The sequence below is a fragment of the Molossus molossus genome, unplaced genomic scaffold, assembly GCF_014108415.1.
Source record: "Molossus molossus isolate mMolMol1 unplaced genomic scaffold, mMolMol1.p scaffold_m16_p_4, whole genome shotgun sequence".
Lineage (NCBI taxonomy): Eukaryota > Metazoa > Chordata > Mammalia > Chiroptera > Molossidae > Molossus > Molossus molossus.
Window position 1 is genome coordinate 32,902,774 of NW_023425377.1, and position 24,221 is coordinate 32,926,994.

Genomic DNA, 24,221 nt, shown 5'->3' on the forward strand with positions numbered 1-24,221 from the left:
CCCTGCCCCCTCCTATGTCCCAACCCAAATAAAATTTAAAACACATAAAACCAAAATATTTAGATAAAAAAGTTGGGAAGCACAAAAAAAACCTATAGTTGATTATTTGGGTACAGTTTGTTCAGTACCATCTAATTGAAATCTTACTATTCGTAATGACATGATTCATAAAGAGCTAAACCTATCAATAACCTATTAATCTGCTATTGTCTGATAAGACACATTGTAGGGGTTTGAAACTTTCTCATTTATAAAATGATATGGAAGAGAAAGAGAAGAAGGAATTTAGTTTAATAGAGAATAAGTAGGTAACTAGGCTTAAAAGTGCCTTTTCAAGGCAGTCTAAGAGTGAACTCTAAAGTGTAAAATGTGACAAGCCTGTTACAAATATAGTATTAACAACCCAGTTCAATATGATTGTGGATTAGGTGGTACCTACATGACCACTGAAAGGATCACACCCCACTTCTAAACACTGTTTATCTTTTTATTGAATATTCTGGTAAATATTTCACATTAATACAGGCTACATTAAGTAGAGCCACTATATGACAAGAAATTTACTCAACTTTTTCCTTTTAAGTATGTAAACAACTGTACATGTATTTACCACCCTAAAAGGTAATCATCTAATTATTTTCTGCATACAAGTAGCATTCAGTATGTTTAGCCAAAGCACTAAGTTCAAAATGGCTAAACTAACCACAGAACATAATCAGGTGGATAGGAAATCACTTTGTTCTTATACAATGGGCAATCAAATTTCCATTGCTAAAGCCTCAGAGAAAATTTCTTAGTTAGGCACATTAAAAAAAAAAAATCCCCGGGGTTCTTCCAAGGTCATAGGTTTCTCAAACAAGGCTAAAGAATAAGACCTTCTAACTTAGTTGACATATTTGAGATGCATGTTTCCAATATGAGGTGCCCACGTGCCAGGCCAAATCTGAAAAGGGGGAGGAAAAATTGGAATTTCTAATTAGGAATCTTAAGACATTTGCAAAATGAATATATAAATGCAATGGCAATTCACTGTTTCTGCCTAGGAAGAATACACATACATGAGATAAAATTTTTAGTAGCATCATCATGATATTGAAAAACTTAATTCAGAACAAGGTGATCAGATGTCATGACTTTAGATATTCAGAACTTGCACTACCAAGAATGACATGAAAAAATCTAAAAAAATAAAAGAGCATTTAGTCCATTTTACCTGTTGGGCATCAGTGCATTCAGTTGAATTTTGAATAACTTTTATCATAGGGTTCCAAGCAGGATCTGGGTTGTGAAGTCCATTAAACAGAGGGCCTCCTGGAACATCAGCAAGCTGAGGATGAGAGGGTATTATGGTACCTCCATACATGGAAATTGGCAGACCCTAAAACGGCAGAAAAAAAGGTTTAACCATTAAGTAATTATAAATGATGATTCCATAATACCAACATAGATCTCTCTAGTTTTCCTTCATTCAAAGAACTCCAGAGGATCCTGTAAGTTCAGCATTATACAGTGTTGAGAAACCAAAAGTTGTTATCTACATCAGCAACACTTTTCAATGAGAAGAGAAAAAACAACAAAATCCAATATCAAATTATCAGGAAATTCTCCCTATTTGATGAACATACATAATACTTCAATTTTCCCATATTTCAGTTTCACTAAGAAGCTTGTGCTAAGAAAAAATGAAGAACTCTATACGACTGACTGCAGCCATAACCTGGCTTTATGGCAGCCAGGAAGTTCTCAGAGCAGACAAGAGGGCATTAGGGAGCTGGCAGCCAGCTTTTGAGGGGCAGAGGCTACCCTAAAGCTGTGGCAGCAAAATCCAAATCTCTCAGACTTTCTGGGAAGATGGGGGCATCTTCAGGATAGTTCTACTGGAGACAACATAATCCATTCTTAAAATTGGATAAAAGATCTGGCAAAGTCATGGAAACAAATTAGTTTCACCAAAAGGGATAATTATTTCAATACAAACTATTTCTTAACATGTGACTACATTGGTTGGCAAAGTGTTAAACAAGTTACAATAATGTTGGTCAACTCACTTTAGAAAAATCCACAAAACTGCTTGCCATAGGCTGATGAAAAATGTTAGAGGGGGCTACCATTCCAGAATCATCTCTTTCCATTGGCTGATGCTGGGAGAATGTGCTTGGGTCTGATAATTGTTGATGCATTGGATGATTCCCTATCACAGACTGTGACCAACCTGATAAGCCTTCTGGAAAGAAGAATTGAGAACAGGGTTTGATATTTATTTGGATAAAATAACAAAACATTACCACTTGATGTTTTCATACTAAATTTCATCAAAATCATTCCCCTGAAGAACTCAGGGCATGTTCATGACAACCTCTGCAAACAAACAAAAAAAAAAACCGAGTTCCTGGAAAACTGGGTAAAGTCCTCTGAGTATCCCAAACAGTCTACCTTGTCCTTAGGTGCTTTGTGAAAGAACTCAAATGATTATCCAATGTTACAGTGAAAAGTTTAAGAGAGAAAGGAAATACACTTTTAGTCTTTTACTTCTAATCAACTCTATATTTGTTATTTTATATATATTATATATTATTGTTATTATTATACATATTACATATATAACATTCCAGACCCATACTGGATTGAATGGGTCAAAAGTATAAACACCCCTAAGTGTAGGAAATACGATTTTTTATTTTGTTTTATTTTGAAGGAACTAAGTTTTGTGTTTAATTAAGTTTAATGGCAAAATCCCACAACTTACTTGAGCTATCCCTCCAGACAGAGGGCAAGAACTATACCTGACATGGCGTTGACACCAAATGACCAGATTCCACTGTGTCCAACAGGAGCGACAAAACTGGTCCCCACAGGGGCTTGTGCGACAGACCCTCCTTGGCGAATCCGGGCTAGTCTCTCTGTTCCAATGGGGGGAGGTATCTTTCGATCCTGACTGGCACTGCCTCCTTTTGGTTGGCCCAATGCTGGTGGGGCAGAAGTGGCTGAAAGAGGTGAAGATGATCCCGAGGAAACAGATGGAATAGGAGAGTCACCTGGTGGCAAAATATTTCTCTATTGTTTTATTACATATAAAAACTAATGATAAGAATGAGAAACCTTGTTGGAAAGATCTATTCCACAACATAGGTTCTGTAAAGAAAAATTTTATAATTTTATAAGACAATTCAAATGAGAATATGTAAGTTCTATACACATCACCCTAAGCTATCTTATAGGAAGTTTATAGGAAGTAAAAACAAATAGCCTAAAAACAAATTCCAGATTGGCCCTGGCTGGTTTGGCTCAGTGGTTAGAGCATCGGCCCTCGAAACAATGAATTGCAGGTTCAATAAGGGCACGTCAATATTTCTCTCTCTGTTATTCTCTCTCTCTCTCTCTCCCTCCCTCCCACTCTATCTGAAGATAAACAGAAAAATATCCTTGGGTGAGGATTAAAATTAAAAAATTCCAGATTGAATTGAGTAAGGTTAGAAAAGAAGGCCGTATTTATTCTTACTCTGTTCTAAATTATCTTATCAAAATATATAGTGTCATATTTTAAATTAACTTAAATATGGCAATGTTTGCACAGAACCTAGCATACTGTCTGGAAAACAACTGGTGGCCCTCCATACTTATTAGTCGTTTTCTTTTTTTCCTCTTTCTATAGCCCTTTTTTCCCATAAGGAAGAAAGGTTAAATATTAGCAAAGCATCACAGGATTTAATTCATGGCTTTGTTTATTAATGGGAATGTCAGGCAATATGGGTAGTTTTCCTTATCAAAAGGGCCAATACTCGCTGACTACCTCATGATGAACATTAAAAAAAAAAAAAAATCTAATCCTGTTAAAGTGCTGTTAGAAGTTCATCTATTCAAAATATTGAAATAAATAAGTCAGCCCTGGCCAGTTTGGCTCAGCGGTTAGAGCGTGGGCCTGCGGTCCTGAGAGACCCGGGTTCGGTTCCCACTAAGGGCACGTACCTCGGTTGCAGTTTGTCCCCTGCCCTGGTTGGTCGTGAGGGTGGCAGCCACTCGATGTGTTCCTTTCACATCGATGTTTCTCTCTCTCTCTCTGTCCCTCTCTCTCCCTCCCACTCTACCTGAACAAAAAATGGAGGGATGTCCTCCGGTGAGGATAAAAAAAAATAAAATAAAATTAAATTAAATTAAAAAAAAAAAAAAAAAAAAGAAAGAAATAAGTCAGATTAGAGGAATACTTTTACTTATAAATGGCAATAATGCAATTGCCTAAAATGTAAAAAAAAATAAATGAGGGATCATACCAAACTGACCAGATATATAAATTCAACTCAATTATTTAACAAGCTATCCCCAAATGGTCCTTTTATAAAACTACTTGCAGTATCTCTTTTCTTGAGTCCCAACGTAAACATTTTTGGCTTGGAAGAAGAGCTCGATCCTTCGTTTTCTATCCTACAAATGACTGACCTTTTTTTTAAATTCTCACCTGAGGGAAGTTTTTTGCATTTATATTCAGATAGAGCAGGAAGGAGAGAGGGAGGAAGAGAGAGAGAAACATCGACAAGAGAGAGACATAACTGAGTGGCTGCCACCCACACAACCCCAACAGGGCCCGGGACAAACTGCAACTGAGGTACGTGCCCTTAGCAGGAAACGAACCGGGACTCTGGTCCGCGGGCCAATGCTCTAACCGCTGAGCCAAACCGGCCAGGGCATGACTGACCACTTTTGACACGACTACAATACAAACCTTGGGAATCTGCATTCATTTAGAATATAAGTCACAATATAGTGTTCCCTGAAACAAATGGTTTAATAACTTATTCAAGACTTTTTTGGGAAGAGTTCGTGCAGGATCCCTACATGAGTTTGAGGCGCTTGTCCAAGGATGGGGAGAAAAATGTTGTCTGTTGAAACTAGGAGTCCCAACAGGAGCTGGCCCTTGCAGGAAAACACGTGTTCCTGGTATGCCGGAAAAACTTGTCAGAGGAGTAGAAGAGGAAGATGGGGAGCTGCCTGATGGGTCAATGGATGGTAACCCTGAAATAAAACAGGTCCAAGACATCCAAATTAGCCAAGGCTTTAAAAGTTCAAGGTTCACTTAATTACTTTTTAAAAGGAAGAAAGTGTGTAGTTAATTTCATAGATCATAGCAAAAAGAATTCATTTACGATGTGATGTATGGCCCAAACCCATTTTTTTCTTGCAGTCCAGAAGCATATCACTAAACAGCATTAGAGATGGAAAAGTGAGCCCAATATTTAAGAATGTCAGCCACCAGGAGTATGTTCTAAATATCAAAGCTTTCACTGGAGGCAACATGAAATGAAGAATATATTGTGACTAAGTGGTACCCATCAATAACTTCTGCTTTCCCTTTTGTGGAAAATCTCAAAGTGTAGCTGTGCATCTATATTATTCTAGTCATTTTCTAAGAAAGATGAATAACAAAACCTACAGAGAGGAAAAGCATACTATTAAAGATAATTTTAGTATGCCATCTGATAAAAAAATAGCATAAGTTTAAATTTAGTGGTCTTCTCAAATTCCATTGCTTTCTCTGGAGAAGGTATTTGGGAAAGGGTACAAGGATTTGGAAAAGGATCATAGGCGCTCATTTCAGGAAAAAGTAGTTAATTTCAACAAAAACTGTCAAAAGTTCTTTCAAACTGGTCTTATTCATCGGTTTATATATATGTAATTCAAAGGCTTTTAGTATAGTCACAGGGTTGTGCAACCATCACAATAAATTTTAGAACATTTTTGCCTACCCTAAAAGAAAAACTCTGTATGCATTACCTGTTAGCCTCCATTGTTCTTTAGCAGATATTCGCACCTCTAAGCAACCACTAATAAACTTCTGTCTCTACAGATTTGCCTGCCTATCCTGGAAATTTCATATAATTGGAATCATACAATATGTGGTCTTTTGTGACTGGCTTCTTTCACTTAGCATACTGTTTTCAAAGTTCATCCATGTTGTAACATAAATCAGTACTTCATTTCTATTGTATCTGATTAAATAGAAATTATAATAATATATTATATATTAATACATTATGAGTATATCTATTACATATTATAATAAAAATAGTATCTCATTATATAGATACACATTTTGTTTTTCCATTCATCAGTCGAGGGACAGTTGTTTCCACTTTTTGGCTATTATGAATGATGCTGTTATGAACATTTATGTACTAGTTTTCATGCAGACATTTGTTTTCTCTTAGGTATACCTAGGAGTAGAATTACTAGAACATAAGGTAACTGTTCAACTTTTTGAGGAAATGTCAAACATTTTTACCATTTTAAATTTCTACCAGCAGTGTTTGAAAGTTTCAATTTTTTCATATTCTTTCTCATCTTCTTAAGTATTACTATTTCTTATTTGTAAACCAGGAGAGTAAATACTATCCATGAAAGAAAAGCACCAGCAAAGAAACCATATAGGCAGTTAAGAAATGAGGCAAAGCTTAATCAATCCTGGACCCCAGAATAAAGGTCAAGGATTAATGCTTGCTTTTTTATTATTATTTTAATTAGCAATAAATTATTTTGATGTTATAGATCTGAATAAAGTCCCCAAACCAAACTAGATAGATGATGTCTATCTAGTTATCTATAGATGACTTTTTACCCCAGACATTCATAATTTGTGCATTTTCTAGAATTTAGTATGTGAAATGCAAAGGGCTCAAACACTGGAAATAAGTGCTCTGAAATCCAACTCTGGCTAGGGTACTGTAAATTCATATATTAGTTAGTGCCAGTCAAGTTAAGAATTAATGCCTTCTATCCCAGCCTGAGCATTGGCAATGAGCTCTTCTTTTATTCTGGGGCCTTTGAAAACCTCTATTAGTTTCCCCAAAATGAAAAATTTAAATAGATACCTATTTATAAAAAAGAAAAAAAAATCCTAGAGAATATTTTGGACCATAGATGATCTCATTTAAGCTTGTATTTCTATTTGAGATACAACAGCTACATTTTCCTGAAAAGACAGGTAAAGGAAACATATCTGAAATGAAAGCTAAAGCTCTACCATATCTATAAACTCACAAATTTTAAACAACATAGATTAATTTATAATTAGCAAAAAAGGAAGGATGGAGTATAGGACAGTTTTCCAACTGGAAGAAAAATGTTAAGTGGCATAATTCTTACTCCTAATTCTAAGTTTGCTACAGTTTCTAATTTGTTTTTCAGAATAGTGCAGATTGGAGTGAAATCTGGCTCTTAGACTTTGGAAAATATATTCTGGTTTTCCAAATATTTCCAAGCCAACACTGGCCTCATATCTTTCTATATATTTCTTATAATTCCTCAACAGGTAATTTATGATTTTGAGGAATGAATAGCTGAATCTAAACCAGTCTTTTCAAAATAAAGAAAAATGACTGGATCTCTTCAACCAGCTCCATCTAATGTAAATAACATAGAGTATTATTAAATAACGTCATTTAATATTCAGTCTAAATACCCAAGACTGAAAACAAAAAATGATGATTATGGACTGGTGCCTAAATACTTTTGTAACTCAAAACTTTTTAAATCTGAGAAAAGTAAGCATTCACTGTGATTTTTAAGTTTGTAAATTTGGAGTCCTTGAAGCATCTTATAAGTCTTGTTTTATTAATATCATCTTATACCAATTCTAAGAAAATGGACGGACAAAAGATCATTGCTATGAGGGACAGAGAGATCATATAGAGAACATAAAGCAGCTCATTATTATGTGAGTGACTTACAGCTACTTTTTTTCCCAATCAGCAATCATCAAAGGGTCTTAACTATTTGACACTCTCATTTCTTTAAGATTATGAATAAAATAAACACTTTATTATTATCTTAGAATATTAAATTATACTGTTAGAGCCCCAAACTGAGCTGCAGTGATAGTTATAATAACTTACCAACTGGACTAGTAGAAACTCGCTGGGAAGGTGGTCTGAAGCCAGGTGCCTTGGAGTTATCAGGGTGCACATTTTCCAAGTGTCCGAGTACAGAGTTATTTAGGAACGCTGACTGAACAGTGAAAGAGGCATCTGCAGCAACTCGTGAGGACAGTGGAGCATCTCCCCAACCCTGGTTAGCTGGCACCTGACTGCTATCAAAAAGACTACTGAAGTGATTGAAAAGTGTGGCTGGGCCAAATGTCGGTGGCAACGATTTATTTGCTGGGTTAATGTGCATCTGAGAACTATTCATAATGTTCATGGCTGAAGAAAGCTGCACTGCAGCTGGGGGGCCTTGAGGTGGTGTTAAAGGAACTGGATTCGTAACAAAAATAGACTGGGGATCCTGGTGTATAGTTGCGTTTGGTACCACTGAGTAAAAAGAACCTCTGGGCTGCATTCGATGAGAAACTCGAGGTGCTGGTACAGCTAAATGAGGTAAATTACTGGTATCCTGATTATCAGCAGCAACCAATCTCGGTGATGCCAAAGTCAATGGAGCAGGTTCTGAATTAGATGCAAAAGGCATTGACATAGGACTTAAATCAGACACACTGGATGGCTGGACCTCCTCCTGTGTGTTGTTAGAGGGAGGAGTGGGACTAGTGGATGGGTGAGTTTCTGGAGCTCCTGAGGTGTTGCTGGCAGAGCTATTGCAGCTATTTGCAGTTGAAGATGGCGTACACAGGTTTGCTATGGGTTGGTCCTGTGTAGACACTTTCTCTTTGGAGGGTGGCATGGCAGAGAAAGACTCCATCTTTTGTGAAGAAAGCTGTGCTTGAGAAGCACTTGTGGGTAGAAACGTGGTGGGAACTTGCCCACTATTAATAGGTGCAGAGGAGACTGAAGGCAGGGAACTACAAGTGCTTGTCACAGAAGAAATCACTGTTGCTGGAGGACTTGTCTTAGGCACACATGCAAACAACTGTTTTCTTACTGAAGAAGTCCGGGTGTTAGTCACGCACAGTTGCTGACTGGCAGCAACTACAGAAGAGACAGTGATAGGACAACTGGCAGTAGCTAGTCCAGCAGACTCGGAGGGTAAAACAGTTCCATTCTGGTTAGGTAGACGGCCTGCAGTATTATGCTTTGGAGAGTTATTTGTGTTGCCAGGATTCACAGGTCTCACTGGAAATGGTCCCCAAGTGTTAGGAGAGGGTGTAAAGGTTCCTCCAAACTGGGCCATGGGTAAGCGAGGATGCCGAATCTGTTGCATAGTCTGAGCAGCCAGCAGGGCAAAATGAGGGTGGGGATAGGCTAAGGGTAGAGAAACTGGGAAAGAAGAACGTACATTTGTTGGAACATTCTTGTTAAGTTTATTAGTGGGCTGGAACGTAGATAACGTTGTTGCCTGTGAAGTTACAAGAGTTGGAGCACCCAAGGGAAATGCATTTTTACTGGAAGCTGCTGTGGTTCCTACTCCAGAAGAGAAGTTTGCATGGATGGACTTGGTGCTGGTAGGTGTTCTGATATGATTTTTAGGAATCAAGTCTTCCAGTTCCTTAGCAGGATCTTGAATAAGTGCATTGATAAGTTGAACTGCATATCTTGTCGATTCTGTACCACCCCTGGGGAGAAAATAAAAACAAGATCGAAAACATAAAAAAAAAACAGGGAATCTTTACCATGAAAGAAAATTCTTTATTCTATCATACCTAACAAAAGTGTGCTTGAAATATAATTTAATTTGCACAAAGAACTAGCAATATACATTTTCTACAATCACCTTATTGTGATCATTCTCTCGCCATTCTTATCTTTTTGTTTATCCACATCAATATGGGCACCCGTGACATCTTGTATTGCGGTGATGTTGCACCCTCCTCTTCCCATTATCCTGGACACCACTGAGGCTGGAACAGACAATTTCTTTGACCTAAAAAAATGAAGACTACACATAAGCTTATGACGTCAAATGTCTTCAAGTAGTAAATTTATTTATAAAAAAGATTTCTCAGTAAGTATGTTCATGGATATCTGCAGAATAATATTTCTGAAATCTCAAAAATTGTCATAATTTTTTATTTTAAAAACTGACCTCAGCCCTGGCCAGTTTGGCTCAGCAGTTAGAGCGTCGGCCTGCAGTCCAGAGAGACCCACGTTCGGTTCTTGCTAAGGGCACGTACCTTGGTTGCAGTTTGTCCCCGGCTCTGGTTGGGTTGTGCGGGAGGCAGCCACTCGATGTGTCCCTTTCACGTTGATTTTTCTCTCTCTCTCTCTCCCTCCCTCCCACTCTATCTGAACAAAAAATGGAAAAATGTCCTTGGGTGAGGATAAAAACAACATAAAAAACTGACCTCACATTTAATTTTGTAAAGGTAACAATTACACTGCCATTAAAACAAAAATTATATTTATTTTTCCCAATTTTTATTAACTTATTTTTGTTACAGATGTTTCTCCTTTTCCCCCCATTGACACCCTCCTCCCCATCCCACCCCCAACCCCCTAAGCATTGTTGTCTATGTCCATTGGTTATGCATACATGCATATAAGTTATTTGGTTCATCTCATCCATCTCCCCTCCACCCCTACTTTGAGGTTTGTAAGTCTGAACCATATTCCTTTCTATGTCTCTGGGTCTATTTCGTTCATCAGCCCACCTTGTTGTTCATTATATTCCACAAATAAGTGAGATCATGTGGTATTGTCTTTCTCTGATTGGTTTATTTCGCTTAGCATAATAGTCTCAAGGTCCCTCCATGTTGCTCCAAAGGATAAGAAATCTTTCTTTCTTACAGCTGCATAGTAGTCCATTGTATATGTGTACTACAGCGTTTTTATCCACTCATCTACTGATGGACACTTGGGCTGTTTCCAGATCTTAGTGATTGTAAATGGTGCTGCTATGAACACAGGAGTACATATATTCTTTCTGATTGGTATTTCAGGCTTCTTAGGATATATTCCTAGAAGTGGGATCACTGGATCAAATGGCAGATCAATTTTGAATTTTTTGAGGAAACACCATAGTATTTTCCATAGTGGCTGCACCAGTCTGCATTCCCATCATCAGTGTACTAGAGTCCCATTTTCTCCACACCCTCGCTAGCAATTGTTGTTTGATGATTTGTTAATGGTAGCCATTCTGGCAGGTGTCAAAAATTATATTTAAATCACTCATGATCTAAGCATTCAAATTTACCCCAAATGTCACATGTCAACTAAACTGTAATGACCATATGTATTGACTCTTTTTAAATGAAAATAATGTATACCATATTGTTAAACTTCTTAATGAATAACAGAGGCTAGCTTATCAATATCAACAATTTATATTTAGCAATAAAGAATAAAGCCTCAGATTTGAACTACATAAAAAGTAACTCACAAGTAGAGCCTGGGACTTCCACTTGTGTGTGAGGTGAGTGGAGCCAGAGAGGAGACTAGAGGTTGATATTAGGATCTCATAAGATGGCCTGATGGCCCTGCAGGATTATCAAAGAAACTCAGTGTTTGCTGGCACAACCAGGTGAACACCACCCATTTTTTTCATGTGGTCATTGGTAGACCCTAAGATTCCCCCTTTGAAGGAGGAAACTAAACTTGAACTACTCCTTCTAGAATACCCAATGGCAGCTCATAAGGTGTAGTTCATAATCAAAATCTTAATGTAGACAAGTTGGGAAGAATGTATTTAGATATTTTGAAGACTAGAGCAGGCTATATGCCATGCATAATACTTAAACCAATCTGATTATCAAGTGTGTACCACATCTCCTATTTGACTAAGACCTCTTCCTTTTTTGTTTGCATTTATGGACATAAAGTCTTAGAAACATTACAGAATAAAAGCCCAGATACCCCAGTCCTTTGATGATTAAATGCACATTAACAAATCTATGTCTGTCCTGATTCCCTGTTGTAAAGCATTAGCAGAGGCTAGAAATATCATCTGGACTGTGTCTAACATTGAAAAGCAATGGCCCCTTTCTGCTTTTTTTCATTTCCCCCATCATGGCTTAAGTATAAGGCAGTGTGAATGAAGGTAGTTGTCAGGGTTAGCTGCAGGAGTGTGGCTGTTTTTCTTTCTTCTCACCCGAGAATATTTTTCCATTGATATAAATATATATATAAATATTTATTTATTTATTTATTTAATCCTCACCCAAGGACATTTTTTCATTTTTTGTTCAGATAGAGTGGGAGGGAGAGAGAGAAAAACATCGACATGTAAGGAACACATCGAGTGGTTGCCACCCGCACAACCCAACCAGGGCCGGGGACAGACTGCAACCGAGGTACATGCCCTTAGCGGGAATCGAACTTGGGTCTCTCTGGACCGCAGGCCGACGCTCTAACTGCTGAGCCAAACCGGCCAAGGTGATATAAATATATATATAATTTAGGTAAGAGTGAAAGGGAGGGAGGGAGAGAGGGAAGAGAGAGAGAGAGAAACATGGATGTGAGAGAGACACATTGATTGGTTGCCTCCCACACCTCCCCTACCAGGGCTGGGGAATGAACCTGCAACCCAGATATGTGCCCTTGACTGGGAATTGAACCCACGATTCTTTGGGCTGACACTTTACCTGTTGAGCCAAACTGGCCAGGGTGAGGAGGAAGGTTTTAATTTTACAGACTCCTTTCCCCCCTTTTTATGGTGATCCAATTGCATTAAAAGCAGCTAACCAGTTCTTCAGAATATGCTCTCTAGCAAAGTCTAACTTTATTTAAATGCTACAAATAGCCCTGGCCGGTTTGGCTGAGCGGTTAGAGTATTGGCCTGCGGTCTGGAGAGACCCGGGTTCAGTTCCCGCTAAGGGCACATACCTCGGTTGCAGTTTGTCCCCGGCCCTGGTTGGGTCGTGTGGGTGGCAGCCGCTCGATGTGTCCCTTTCACATCGATGTTTCTCTCTCTCTCTCTCTCTCTTCCTCTCTCTCCTTCCTATTCTATCTGAACAAAAAAAATGGAAAAAATGTCCTCAGATGAGGATAAAAAATAAAATAAAATAAAATAAAATAAAATAAATGCTATAAATAGATAAGTTTGTCTGAACCGAAATGGGACCATTAAACAAACATCACAGCCCTTACTAATAACATTGTGACTTTGCTTTGAAGTGTAGAATCTTCCCTCCAAGAAGCTTGTGACTATTTTGTATGGTTGTAAACTTTTTAAAAAAAATTTTATGTTTTAGTAAAATACTTTTTGTTATTCTAAAGCCAACATTTATTTCATATAAAATATGCATGCAAAATTTATATATTATTTCTAATTTTGCTTTAGCCTACTCAGGATTTAGTATGACCCTATAGTTTAAAATAATCACTACATTCAAATTATTCATTAATTAATTAGGTAAACATCTCACAGAGGAGAATCTGTATGGTCTATGAAAGTTAAAAAGATAAGTAATTCCACTTACCTTCGTACAACTTCTTTCCACCCTTCTTCTCTTTTTTGACCCCTTTTAGGGCTAGTCAGATTCAGCTTTATGTTTGGAGAGCTTAATGGCAATGACACTGACTTGTAGCTTGTTGATAAGGAATTAGAATTCACTTCGCCTTCAAGTCTGAGAAGAGAGAAATATCAAATCCAATAAAAGATCAATTTTTAGTTAGAAACTCAAGAGATTATTACTTTATGGACAAAGTTATGCTGAAATATATGAACTAAAATTTGGCACATCAAATTATCAACAATTCAGAAAAATAGAAATAGGACAGAGTCCAACATCAATTTTAGTATAAAATTGTATAAAAATTTAGTATAAAACTCAGAAGCCCAAAGTTGTACTATAAGCAATCAAAATGACCGTGAAAATCAAGGTATGCTAATATTTTCAACTTCAAAATGAAATCATAAAAAACTGTAATAATTTCATTTTATAACTAGCACATGATTAGGACATTGATAATTTCACTTCTGAATACTGAACACAGATAATATGGTGGACTTAAACTGTTAACACAACTTGTGCTTGAAGAATAAACTTCAAATTATTGTGCCAAGCTTGAAAAAAAACAAAACAGATAGATGACAAGTTAGCAAATCAGAAAAATTCACCGTGTTTGAGTTTTAGAAGTGGAGGTACTCGTTTTTTCTTCTTGGGAATGGAGTAGCAGTGAGGGGTATCGCCGATCACCAGAGGAATTCACATCCATAGTGAAGTTTAACTCTTGGCTTTTACCACCACTGCTACTCTCACTGTTGCAATCTGTACTGTCCAAGTTATCTGAATCACTGTTCCCTCCTGCACTACCACCTCTGGGTTCTCCATTTATTTTATTTTTGTCTGCCTTTTGCTGTGTTAAGGATATATGTTGTTCCGGTAATATTAAAGGTGCAGTGGGAGGGGTTTCTTTTGTTTTGTTCTTTTTATTTTTCCGATTGGTGCTGGGTGTTGTCACCACATTGGCCCTTTTTTTCCCAAACGCATTTGTGAATGTTGCAGATGTTGCAGAGATTCCAATTGTGGTGGTGGTGGTTGCACTAGGAGGCTCTATGGGAACTTCTTGCTCCACTGAAATCATCAAAAAGGATAAAAATCACATTGAGAGCCATAGATCTCAAAACAAATTATTACAGATATACCTAATATTTCATAATAATTCAGTCCCTTAATCATATTTTCCTTACACCAATACTTACTAGTAAATAAAAAAATCTTTACTGTTGTTAGAATATACTATATCATATTTTGATGTCTAAATTGGTATAACATATTCATACTATTAATATTCTTAAGATCTGAAATGCTAGTCTCATTAACTAACCAAAAATCACAATTTAGTTTGAATTTAGGAAATTTTTCAAATAGGATTTTAGAGTTAGAATTCAAATACAGCAAGATTATTTGTCTACTAGAAGCATTGTCAGTCTATAAAATAGACAACTCTTTGAGAGTAATAAACCCCAGCACTGTAGAGTTTTAAACCTGAACCTTAGCTAAAAATATATCGAGGAACTGGACCTCTCCCAGTTTCCAACATGGGGAGGAGAGAAGAGAGACTGCTATATTGCTTTTAGAACATACACAGTGTTTTACAGAGTGACTTAAATTACAACTGAACTTAATCAAATTATGTTTGTCTTCCCCTCTCTGTTTCTCTGTATCACTTTACAATGTAAAATATTTCAAACTATTTAATATAAGCGTCCATTGTCAATTTCAGATTAAAGTAATTGAATATTTAACTAGAATTAATTAGCAAAAAGCGTTAAAAATGAAGTTGATAAGCACAGGAGAATTTTATTACTCATTTGATGGGTCACTTTCTCACCGTCTTCATCATTCTCCTCTTCATCTTCATCCTCTGGTAATTCTGAATTCTCCTTAGGTTTGTTTTCTTCATCTTCTTCCTGCTTCCTTTTCTGCTCCTCTTTTTTCTTTTTTCTCTTTTCTTTCCTTTTCTCTCTTTTAGCTGCAAGAGCCTGCTTTCTGCTCTCTTCTCTTGACTGCAAATAAAGTAGGCATATCATATTACCAACAGAGCAATACTTTAAAATAAAGAATGAAATGATACTTTTGTTTATGATGGCAGGAGCTTCTCATGAATGTCAGTCTCAAAACACATTTATAAAAGTAACAAAAGAAAAAACAAATAACTGGACATCATGAGAAAAGTTTTTGTGCTTCAAAGGAACCATTAAGAAAGTACAAAGACAACCCATAAAAAGGGAGGGGGAGATTTGTAAATCATACATCTGACAAGGGACATGTATCAAGTATACAGTAGTCTCCCCTTATCCATAGTTTTGTTTTTTGCAGTTTCAGTTACCCAGACCATATAGCCTGCAAAGCCTAAAATATTTACTATTTGTCATTTTACAGAAAAAAATATGCCAATCCCTTATGTTAATGAGAAAGGGGCTGAGGACTGAAAGAAAAGTCTGTATACTCAATTAAAAAATAATTTCATCACTCTATTGGCATAAATCCAATTGGCTATTTAGGGAATTGCTGACCATGTCCCTGGGTAGTTACACAAAAATAAAAATTAGAGATGTGGATGGGACCTTAGTTGTCATCTAACTTCAAACTTCACTTTATTTAAAAATGAAGACAGCCCTGGCTGATTTGGCTCAGCAGTTAGAGCGTCGGCCTGCGGACTGGAGAGTCCCAGGTTTGGTTCCGCTAAGGGAAAGTGCCTCGGTTGCAGTTTGTTCCCAGTCCGGGTTGGGGTCTTGTGGGTGGCAACCACTCGATGTGTCTCTCTCAACTCGATGTGTCTCTCTCACATCGATGTCTCTCTCTCTCTCTTCCTCCCTCTCTCCCTCCCACTCTATCTGAAGATGAATACAAAAATGTCCCCAGGTAAGAATTAAAAAAAAAAAAAATGAAGACAGCTTTTATTCCTTCTGATTTTAGCTGTAATCAATTTTATTATGGAGGTACTAAAATTTATTTAATTCCCTAATTATTAAGACTTTAAGGTTTACACATTCCCTCCTATTATAAGTAATGCAACTAACGTTATATACCTTCATATCTTTGAGCATTTGTCTATCTATCTTAGATAAAATTTCTATAAGAGGAATGGCTGGAGTAAAGGTATTCACCTTTTAATTGATTTGTTTGTCAAAACATTTCTGTTAATAGTTATGCCAATTTACACCATACATAAAAAAATCCACACTAGAGAGCTAATTTTTCCATACCCTTGCCATCAATAGCTATTACCAGATCTCTAAATTTTGACAGTCTGTTCAAAAATATTTAAATCACTCTTTTACTGTGTATTTCTTTATTTATGAAGTTAGGCATTCTCCATCTATTTATTGAACATCTGTATTTCTTTTTCTGTGACCTGTCCATTCGTGTGATGATCATTTTTTATTCTGAGCAAGTGATCTTTTTCTCATTGATATTTTTTTTATCCTCACCCGAGGACATTTTTTCATTTTTTTTTGTTCAGATAGAGTTCAGGGAGGGAGAGAGGAAGAGAGAGAGAGAGAGAGAGAGAGAAACATCGACATGAAAGAGCCACATCGAGTGGCTGCCACCCGCACAACCCAACCAGGGCCGCGGACAAACTGCAACCGAGGTACAAGCCCTTAGCGAGAACCGAACCCGGGTCTCTCTGGACCGCAGGCTGATGTCTAACCGCTGAGCCAAACTGGCCAGGGCTGTTCTGTATCTTTTAAACTAAGAATTGGTGTCAAAATTTTAGCATTTCTCAAAATGATATCTTTTTTCTTCCTTTAATCAACAAAACACCTTCATGTTAAGCTAACTCTTGCATTCCTAGAATGACTATTTGAACATAGAATTTGGTCTTTTAATAACAATACCCTAATTTTCCTGGTAAGCAGACTGAGCCTCAGAAAAGTGATTGTGTTTACTTTACTTTTTCCATTTTACTGCACATCTGAGGCTACTTGACACTTAGTCTTTGAGGATCTAATAAACCACTTACAGCCCAGATATTATAAAACAAATTATCTCTAACATTTTACTAAATTACTTCTCAGACTAATATTAAAACCACTTAGGCAATAGTGTCATTTGGTAAATTGTGATCTGCTTGAAGACTAGTTCCTCAAACGGTTCAAAACATTTTTTATGAATGATAGGTTAGAATGAAAAAATATGGTGATTTCATAATCCATTAATCATTTCCTTTGAAAAATATTTCGTTAAAATTATTGGTCATATAGGTGGCAAATTCATCCTAGATTTTCAACAATTTCCAATAAGGAAAATTATTTTTCCCACTCACCTTTTCCAGATCAAGTTCCTTTAAAAGAATACTTGCATTCTTGTTTGCTTCTGCAGCCTGCTGGTCTTTAGCCTTCACAATGGTCTCAACACACTGGTGACATTTTTTCAACAGTTCCTATAGTAAAAAACGGAATTACATCAATATAGGAACACATAACATAAACAGGCCAAATAAAATGAGCTGAAAATCCAGGGCTTAAAGCTCAAATAATTAAAAATTCACTAAACCAAATTAAGTTATCCTTTATTATTCAATCTTTTATTAAAATAAGAAACCATTTCCTAAAAACTTTGTATGTTCTTAGAAAACTTTCTAAATCAGGTGAATGGCCTAGTAATAAACCTTTGCTATAGTCACTGTAATTTATCAAAAGTATTATACCCTTGCCCTGGCCAGTGTTGTACAGTGGTTAGAGCATTGGCCCAAGCACTGAAGGGTCTTAGGTTCAATTCCCAGTCAAGAACACGTACCTGGATTGAAGTTTCGATTCCTGGCCCCAGTTGGGAGCATGTGGAGGCAAACAATCTATGTGCCTCTTTCACATTGATGTTTCTCTTTATTTCTCTCTCTCTCCATCCCCCTCCCTCCCTTCCTTCCACTCTCTCTAAAAATCAATGGAAAAAATATTCTTGGGTCAGGATTAACAAAACAAAAAAACAAAACAAAAAACAACAACCCCAAAAAACAAAACACTCTAGAAAATAAAACAAACAAAAACCCACAAGAAAAGTATTATACCCATTGTTCTCCATTTTATTTTATTTATTTAAAATTTTTCTTTTTTGATTTTTACAGAGAGGAAGGGAGAGGGAGAGAGAGAGAGAGAATCATCGATGAGAAAGAACATCAACTGGCCGCCCCCTGCATGCCCCCACTGGGGATCAGGCCCACAACCTGGGCATGTGCCCTGATCGGTAATCGAAGCAGGGACCTCTTGGTGCACAGGTCGACGCTCAACCACTGAGCCACACCAGTTGGGCCCGTTCTCTATTTTAAAATGGAGAAACTAAAGCATAGAAAGATCAGGTGATCAGTCTCACAGAGGACAAACGAACACATAATTCCAAAAAAAAAAAAAGTGCTTCAATAGCACATTTAAACCTACCTTATCTGTAATCGTTGCTATGTATCTCATGCATTCTATATCAGAAGGGAACTGATTGACTTCCTTCACTAAATACTGAACAACTTTTACATGACCCTGTAAAGAGTACAACAAAAAAATACACAAAAGAATCCCTTGAAATTTTCCCCTTATGCTTAAAAACTTAAGAGTAAAAGGTATACTCACTTTCAGATAGTTTATTAAATTACAAATTGAAAGTATAAAAGTAAGAACAGTGTTGGGTTTATAAACAGAAAAAGATAAGTATAACATGCTCAGGAATATAGGATGGACCAAAAGACATTTCTCCTGAACTTAATATGCTCATTTCCCACTGAAAGTAGAAAAGTTTTTGTAAATTAGTCCTAAAAACAAAGTGGATGTTCTAGAATCCAAAGCATTATTTTGGCTCTCACTTTACTAACCAAGGTAGACTGTTACATTTATCTGAGTCCTATGACTTGCATCTAGGAAAAACACTTTCTAAATGTTTTTAGAATAATCTATAATCAATTTTAAGTACATCTATTATAACATAACCAAACTACCAGAGTTTCCCCTCCTATTAAGGTTCTAAAACATCCTCAAGTCTGGTGGTGACATAAAACAGAAAAGTGGTTGCCTCCATAGCAGGGAATTAATTGAAAACAGGCATTATAAAACTTTCTAGAATTATGTAAGTATGTTATATACCTTTATGGGGTGTAGGTTATATGGGCATATGCATTTATCAAAACTCATTAAATTATTAACCTGTATGTAAATTACATCTCAATTAAAAGGAAAGAAAAAAATTGTAATAAAGAATTAAATCTAGAAAATATTTTAAGATTTTTTTCCTAAGCTACACAACTTACTCTTATTCAATAGCTATTTAGTTACTAGCTATTATGAGTTAGGCACTATGCTAAACAACTGGGTATGAACAGTGGTGAAAAAGACATGAATCTTGTCCTTCATGGATCTTTCAGCCTAGTTGAGAAGATAAGCATTAAAAAAGTAAACACATGTTTGAATGTATAACTATAAACTGTGATAAGGAAAATAATAGTGTATTATAAAAGAGAAGAGGAGGGACTTTTTTCAAATTGGGTGTTAGAGAAGAACTCACTAAGAAAAGAACTCACTGAGAAGTGACATTTAAAATGAAAACTAAGGAGAAGTGAAACAGAAAGGGAAAGAACATTTTGGGAAAAGAAAACCAGCAAGAAAAAGCCCTGAAGTAGTTAAAATTTTAGTGCATTCTAGGCCAGTGGCTGAAGTGTAGTGAGTAAGGGGAAGGGTAGCATAAATGACTGGTCTGGGGAGGCTGGTATGAGCCATATCCTGCAGGGCTTTGTAAGCCATGTTAAGTAGTTCATAGTTTATCATAATTGCAATGGGAAGACTTTTAAAAATATAACAGACAAGCAAGTCTATATATATATAATAAGTTTTTATGAAAGAGTCCACTCATTTTTGTTCCTCCTGAGGTAAAAAAGATATCCATCTGCATGTACTATCTGTCCTTAAATCTCATGTTTTATGTACAACACCATAACAAAACTAGTCTAGACACCAATTGATCTAATAACCAAGTTACTTGTAGAGAACTACCTGTTAGATCTGGCTACAAAAAGTGAAAATATAGCTGTGATTTGTGTATCAGACAGCTAGGTTATCCAAAGTCAATTTACCTTTCTTATATGGTTTTAACTTAGAACTGATTTAAAATTACTAAATTTTATCCCCCCTTACCCACATCAAATTACCTTGCGAAATGCTGACATAAGAGGTGTGATTTTCCGGTTATCTGCTGCATCCACATCAGCACCTGCTTGCACTAGCAACTGCACCACATCAAAATGACCACCATTGGATGCCAACCAAAGTGGTGTGTTTCCCTTCTTGTTATGAACATCAATATGGGCTCCCCTATAAAATCAAAGGCTGTTAATGTAGTTTGTTTCCTATGAGAAGAGGCACACTTTTTCTATTTTTCTCTATTAGTCTTTTTATTTTTTACAAAGTATCACGCAAATAATCTGTTCTTTAAAATGTCAGTAAAATAGAACAATTTTATTAGCTTTAATGGCTGTCAAAACTAAAAGGGATCATAGAAAGTTTTATATATAAATATAAAATTTACCCACCTACTAATCAGGAGCTCACAAAATTTGTAGTGACCTTTGTCCGCTGCTATTGTTAAAGCAGTATCTCTTGAGGAAGGCACAGGGGGGGCATTGACATCTGCCCCCTTATCAAGGAGAACTCTTCCAACCTCCGCATACCCTCCAGAAGCAGCTTCCATCAAGGGGGTAAGACCAGTCTGTTTAACCCAAAAATTTTTCAAGTAAATTAATATAACTTCTTTAAAAGGCTAAAACAATTGACTTGTATTTCTTCTATTTGTGATTTTCTCTCATAAAACAAGAAAGCAATATTCACTATCTTAAAATTCACTAAACAGTAAGTAAAAATTGTTAGATTCAGTTAGACAAGCTAGAATGAATTAACTTATATGACCACATGCTAAATTTAAAAAAAAACTCACATTTTTATAACTTCTATACTGTTATAAATTTATGCATGAGACCATAACTTCTCTGCACAATAAATAAAGATATTAAAATTTTCAATAAAAAGAAAATTAAGTAAAGGACAACATTCAATGGGAAACATTTTTTATCTGAGAATACAGTTTGCTAAATAACTCAGGGTAAATTCTTTCATCCTATCCAAAGTTAGGCCAAATTAAATTAAAATACCACTTCATATAATGAACAAAATAGATCCAGAGACAAAGAAGTGGAGTTCAGACTGACAAACTTCAGAGGAGGGAGGCGGGAGGTAAGGAAGAGATAAACCAAAAAACTTATTTATATAAGCATAACCAATGGACATAGACAACAATGGTGGGGGGGCGGGAACAGGAGGAGGGTGTCAATGGGGGAAAAAGGAGAAACATCTGAAACAAATATAAATTAAAAAATTTTGCCCTGGCCGATTTGGCTTAGTGGTTAGAGCATCGGCCTGCGGTCCAGAGAGACCCGGGTTCAGTTCCCGCTAAGGGCATGTACTTGGGTTGCAATTTGTCCCCAGCCCTGGTTGGGTCGTGCGGGTGGCAGCCACTCGATGTGTCCCTTTCACATCGATGTTTCTCTCTCTCTTCCTCTCTCTCCCTCCCGCTATATCTGAATGAAAAATGGAAAAATGTCCTCGGGTGAGGACATTTAAAATTAATTAATTAATTAAAAAAATTTTTAAATCACTTCATAAATTTTATTCTTACGTCTTTTGTTCATTAGTTTCCTACATTTTTGCCAAAAGATATTTATTTCCTATTGGTATCATTTCCAAAATAATATGATTTCTCTAGGACTTCTAATAATCAAGTGAGTCACACTGAGAATCTGTAATATGAAAAGATAGCAGGAAAGGCTCATTTCTCTTTGTTCAATGAAAAGTCTGAGGGAAAACTATACTTCCTTACTAAATTTTAAGAAATATGCCCAGCTGGTGTGGCTCAGTAGATTGAGCATTGTCCCATGGACTGAGAGGTCTGGGTTTGATTCCCAGTCAGGGCACCAAAAAAAAAGAAATATAACTAATTAAATTCAGGGTGAAAATATGAGATTTTAATCTAAGCCTTTCTAATATGAAATGACTACCAGATTGACCATTGTCTGATATTAAGAATTCTACATAAGCTGTTTTTCTAGGGTTCTAAATACCTAACAGTTGTTTTGTTTTGTTTGTTTTTTGTGATACATGCCCCTAGCAGGAACTGAACCCGGGACTCTCTGGTTCACGGGCCAATGCTCAACCGCTGAGCCAAACTGGCCATGGCAATACCTAACAGTTTTAAACAAACAAATGAACAAAAAACCCCAACATACTCTTACTTTCTGAATGCTAAATAGTCATGAAACTATCAGAATCTGTCATGGTCAGATTAGATTTTAGCTATCTTAAATTTATAATCTATACAGTAATTTTTAAAAACTGATTTTAGAGAGAGGAACAGAGAGAGAAACTCTCTCCTGTAAGTGCCCTGAGCTGGGATTGAATTTGTAATCTGGGTGTATGCCCTGACTAAGAATCGAACCTGCCACCTTTTGTTGTACAGATGATGTTCCAACCAACCGAGCCACACAGGCCAAGGCTGTGCAGTAATTTTTTGGAGTTTTTACCAATGGTAAGCACATGCCTCATTAAAGAAGTTCTTTAAAAATGGACTCTAGCCCTGGCCGGTTTGGCTCAGCGGTTGGAGCGTCGGCCTGCGGTACAGAGAGACCTGGGTTCGGTTCCCGCTAATGGCGCGAGCCTCGGTTGCAGTTTGTCCCCGGCCCTGGTTGGTCGTGCGGGTGGCAGCCACTCGATGTGTCCCTTCACATTGATGTTTCTCTCTGTCTCTCTTCCTCTCTTTCCCTCCCACTCTATCCGAACAAAAAATGGAAAAATGTCCTCGGGCGAGGATAAAAAAAAAAAAAAAATGGACTCTAGCCCTAGCTGGTTTGACTCAGCGGTCGGAGCATCAGCCTGTGGACCAGAGAGGCCTGGGTTTGGTTCCCGCTAGGGGCACCTGGTTGCAGTTTGTTCCTGACCCCTGTTGGGGTCCTGTGGGTGGCAGCTAGTCTATGCGTCTCTCTCATGTCGATGTTTCTCTCTCTCTCTCCCTCCCATTCTATCTAAAGATAAAAATGGAAAAATGTCCTCGGGTGAGGATTAAAAGAAAAGGACTCTATAGTCCTGGCCAGTTTGGCTCAGCAGTTAGAGCATTGGTCCATGGACCAAAGGGTTGTGGGTTCAATTCCGGTCAAGGGCACGTACCTTGGTTGCAGTTCAGTCCTGGCCCTGGTTGGGATTGTGTGGGAGGCAACCAGTCGAGGTTCTCTCACACTGATGTTTGTCTGTCTGTCTACCTGTTTCTCTCGCTCTCCCTCCCCTTTTCCCACTCTGTCTGATAAACGGAAATCTATCCTCAGGTAAAGATTAAAAAATAAAATAAAAAATGGACTCTATACAATAATCTTACTACTCAAAAATATTTTATACAAAATATTGCATTCAAAAGTTGCAAACTAAGTGACTAAGAAAACCACTCAGGCCAGAGGTTGAAAAAAGTACTGATTCTAGCCTGACTGGTGTGGCTCAGTGGCTGAGAGTTGACCCATGCACCAAGAGGTCACTGGTTCGATTCCTATTCAGGGTACATGCTCAGGTTGTGGGCCAAATCCCCAGTGAGGGGCATGCAGGAAGCGGCCAATTGATGTTCTCTCTCATCTATGTTTCTATCTCTCTCTCCCTCTTCTTTCCTCTCGCTAAATTCAATAAAGAAAAAAAAAGTACTGATTCTATGTTCTTCACTGTCCTTAATAAACGTCATGAATGATGATAGTGTGTCACTGACCACTGTATAGCATAATTCTCTAATCTTGCATTGCGGCAGTTTTAACTTATGACAGTTTAAAACAGCACATCAATTTGAGCTGAAATGCCATTCTCTTTCTACTAGAAATACATCTGAGGTAGCTGACAAG

The 24,221-nt window shown here is 37.1% G+C and overlaps 1 protein-coding gene across 5 annotated transcripts in view; it reads right to left on the bottom strand.

The window, feature by feature from the left end:
* Window positions 1–474: 474 nt before the first annotated feature.
* The window catches only part of ANKHD1 (ankyrin repeat and KH domain containing 1), a 130,736-nt gene continuing 106,989 nt past the window's right edge, over window positions 475–24,221 (bottom strand). For 2 of the 5 annotated variants that reach the window (XM_036240491.1, XM_036240487.1), the window contains 14 exons: window positions 20,832–21,007; window positions 20,451–20,613; window positions 18,700–18,795; window positions 17,592–17,708; window positions 15,153–15,327; window positions 13,936–14,392; window positions 13,295–13,441; window positions 9,652–9,801; window positions 7,884–9,493; window positions 4,831–5,007; window positions 2,784–3,035; window positions 2,049–2,224; window positions 1,214–1,378; window positions 475–943 (listed from right to left, as the gene is read on the bottom strand). In XM_036240491.1, coding sequence (XP_036096384.1) covers window positions 884–943; window positions 1,214–1,378; window positions 2,049–2,224; window positions 2,784–3,035; window positions 4,831–5,007; window positions 7,884–9,493; window positions 9,652–9,801; window positions 13,295–13,441; window positions 13,936–14,392; window positions 15,153–15,327; window positions 17,592–17,708; window positions 18,700–18,795; window positions 20,451–20,613; window positions 20,832–21,007 — 3,921 coding nt within the window. In that variant the 3' untranslated portion in view covers window positions 475–883. Of the gene's footprint in view, window positions 944–1,213; window positions 1,379–2,048; window positions 2,225–2,746; window positions 3,036–4,830; window positions 5,008–7,883; window positions 9,494–9,651; window positions 9,802–13,294; window positions 13,442–13,935; window positions 14,393–15,152; window positions 15,328–17,591; window positions 17,709–18,699; window positions 18,796–20,450; window positions 20,614–20,831; window positions 21,008–24,221 lie in introns of those variants that run through there. The other 3 variants (XM_036240489.1, XM_036240490.1, XM_036240488.1) reach the window with 3 other exon arrangements.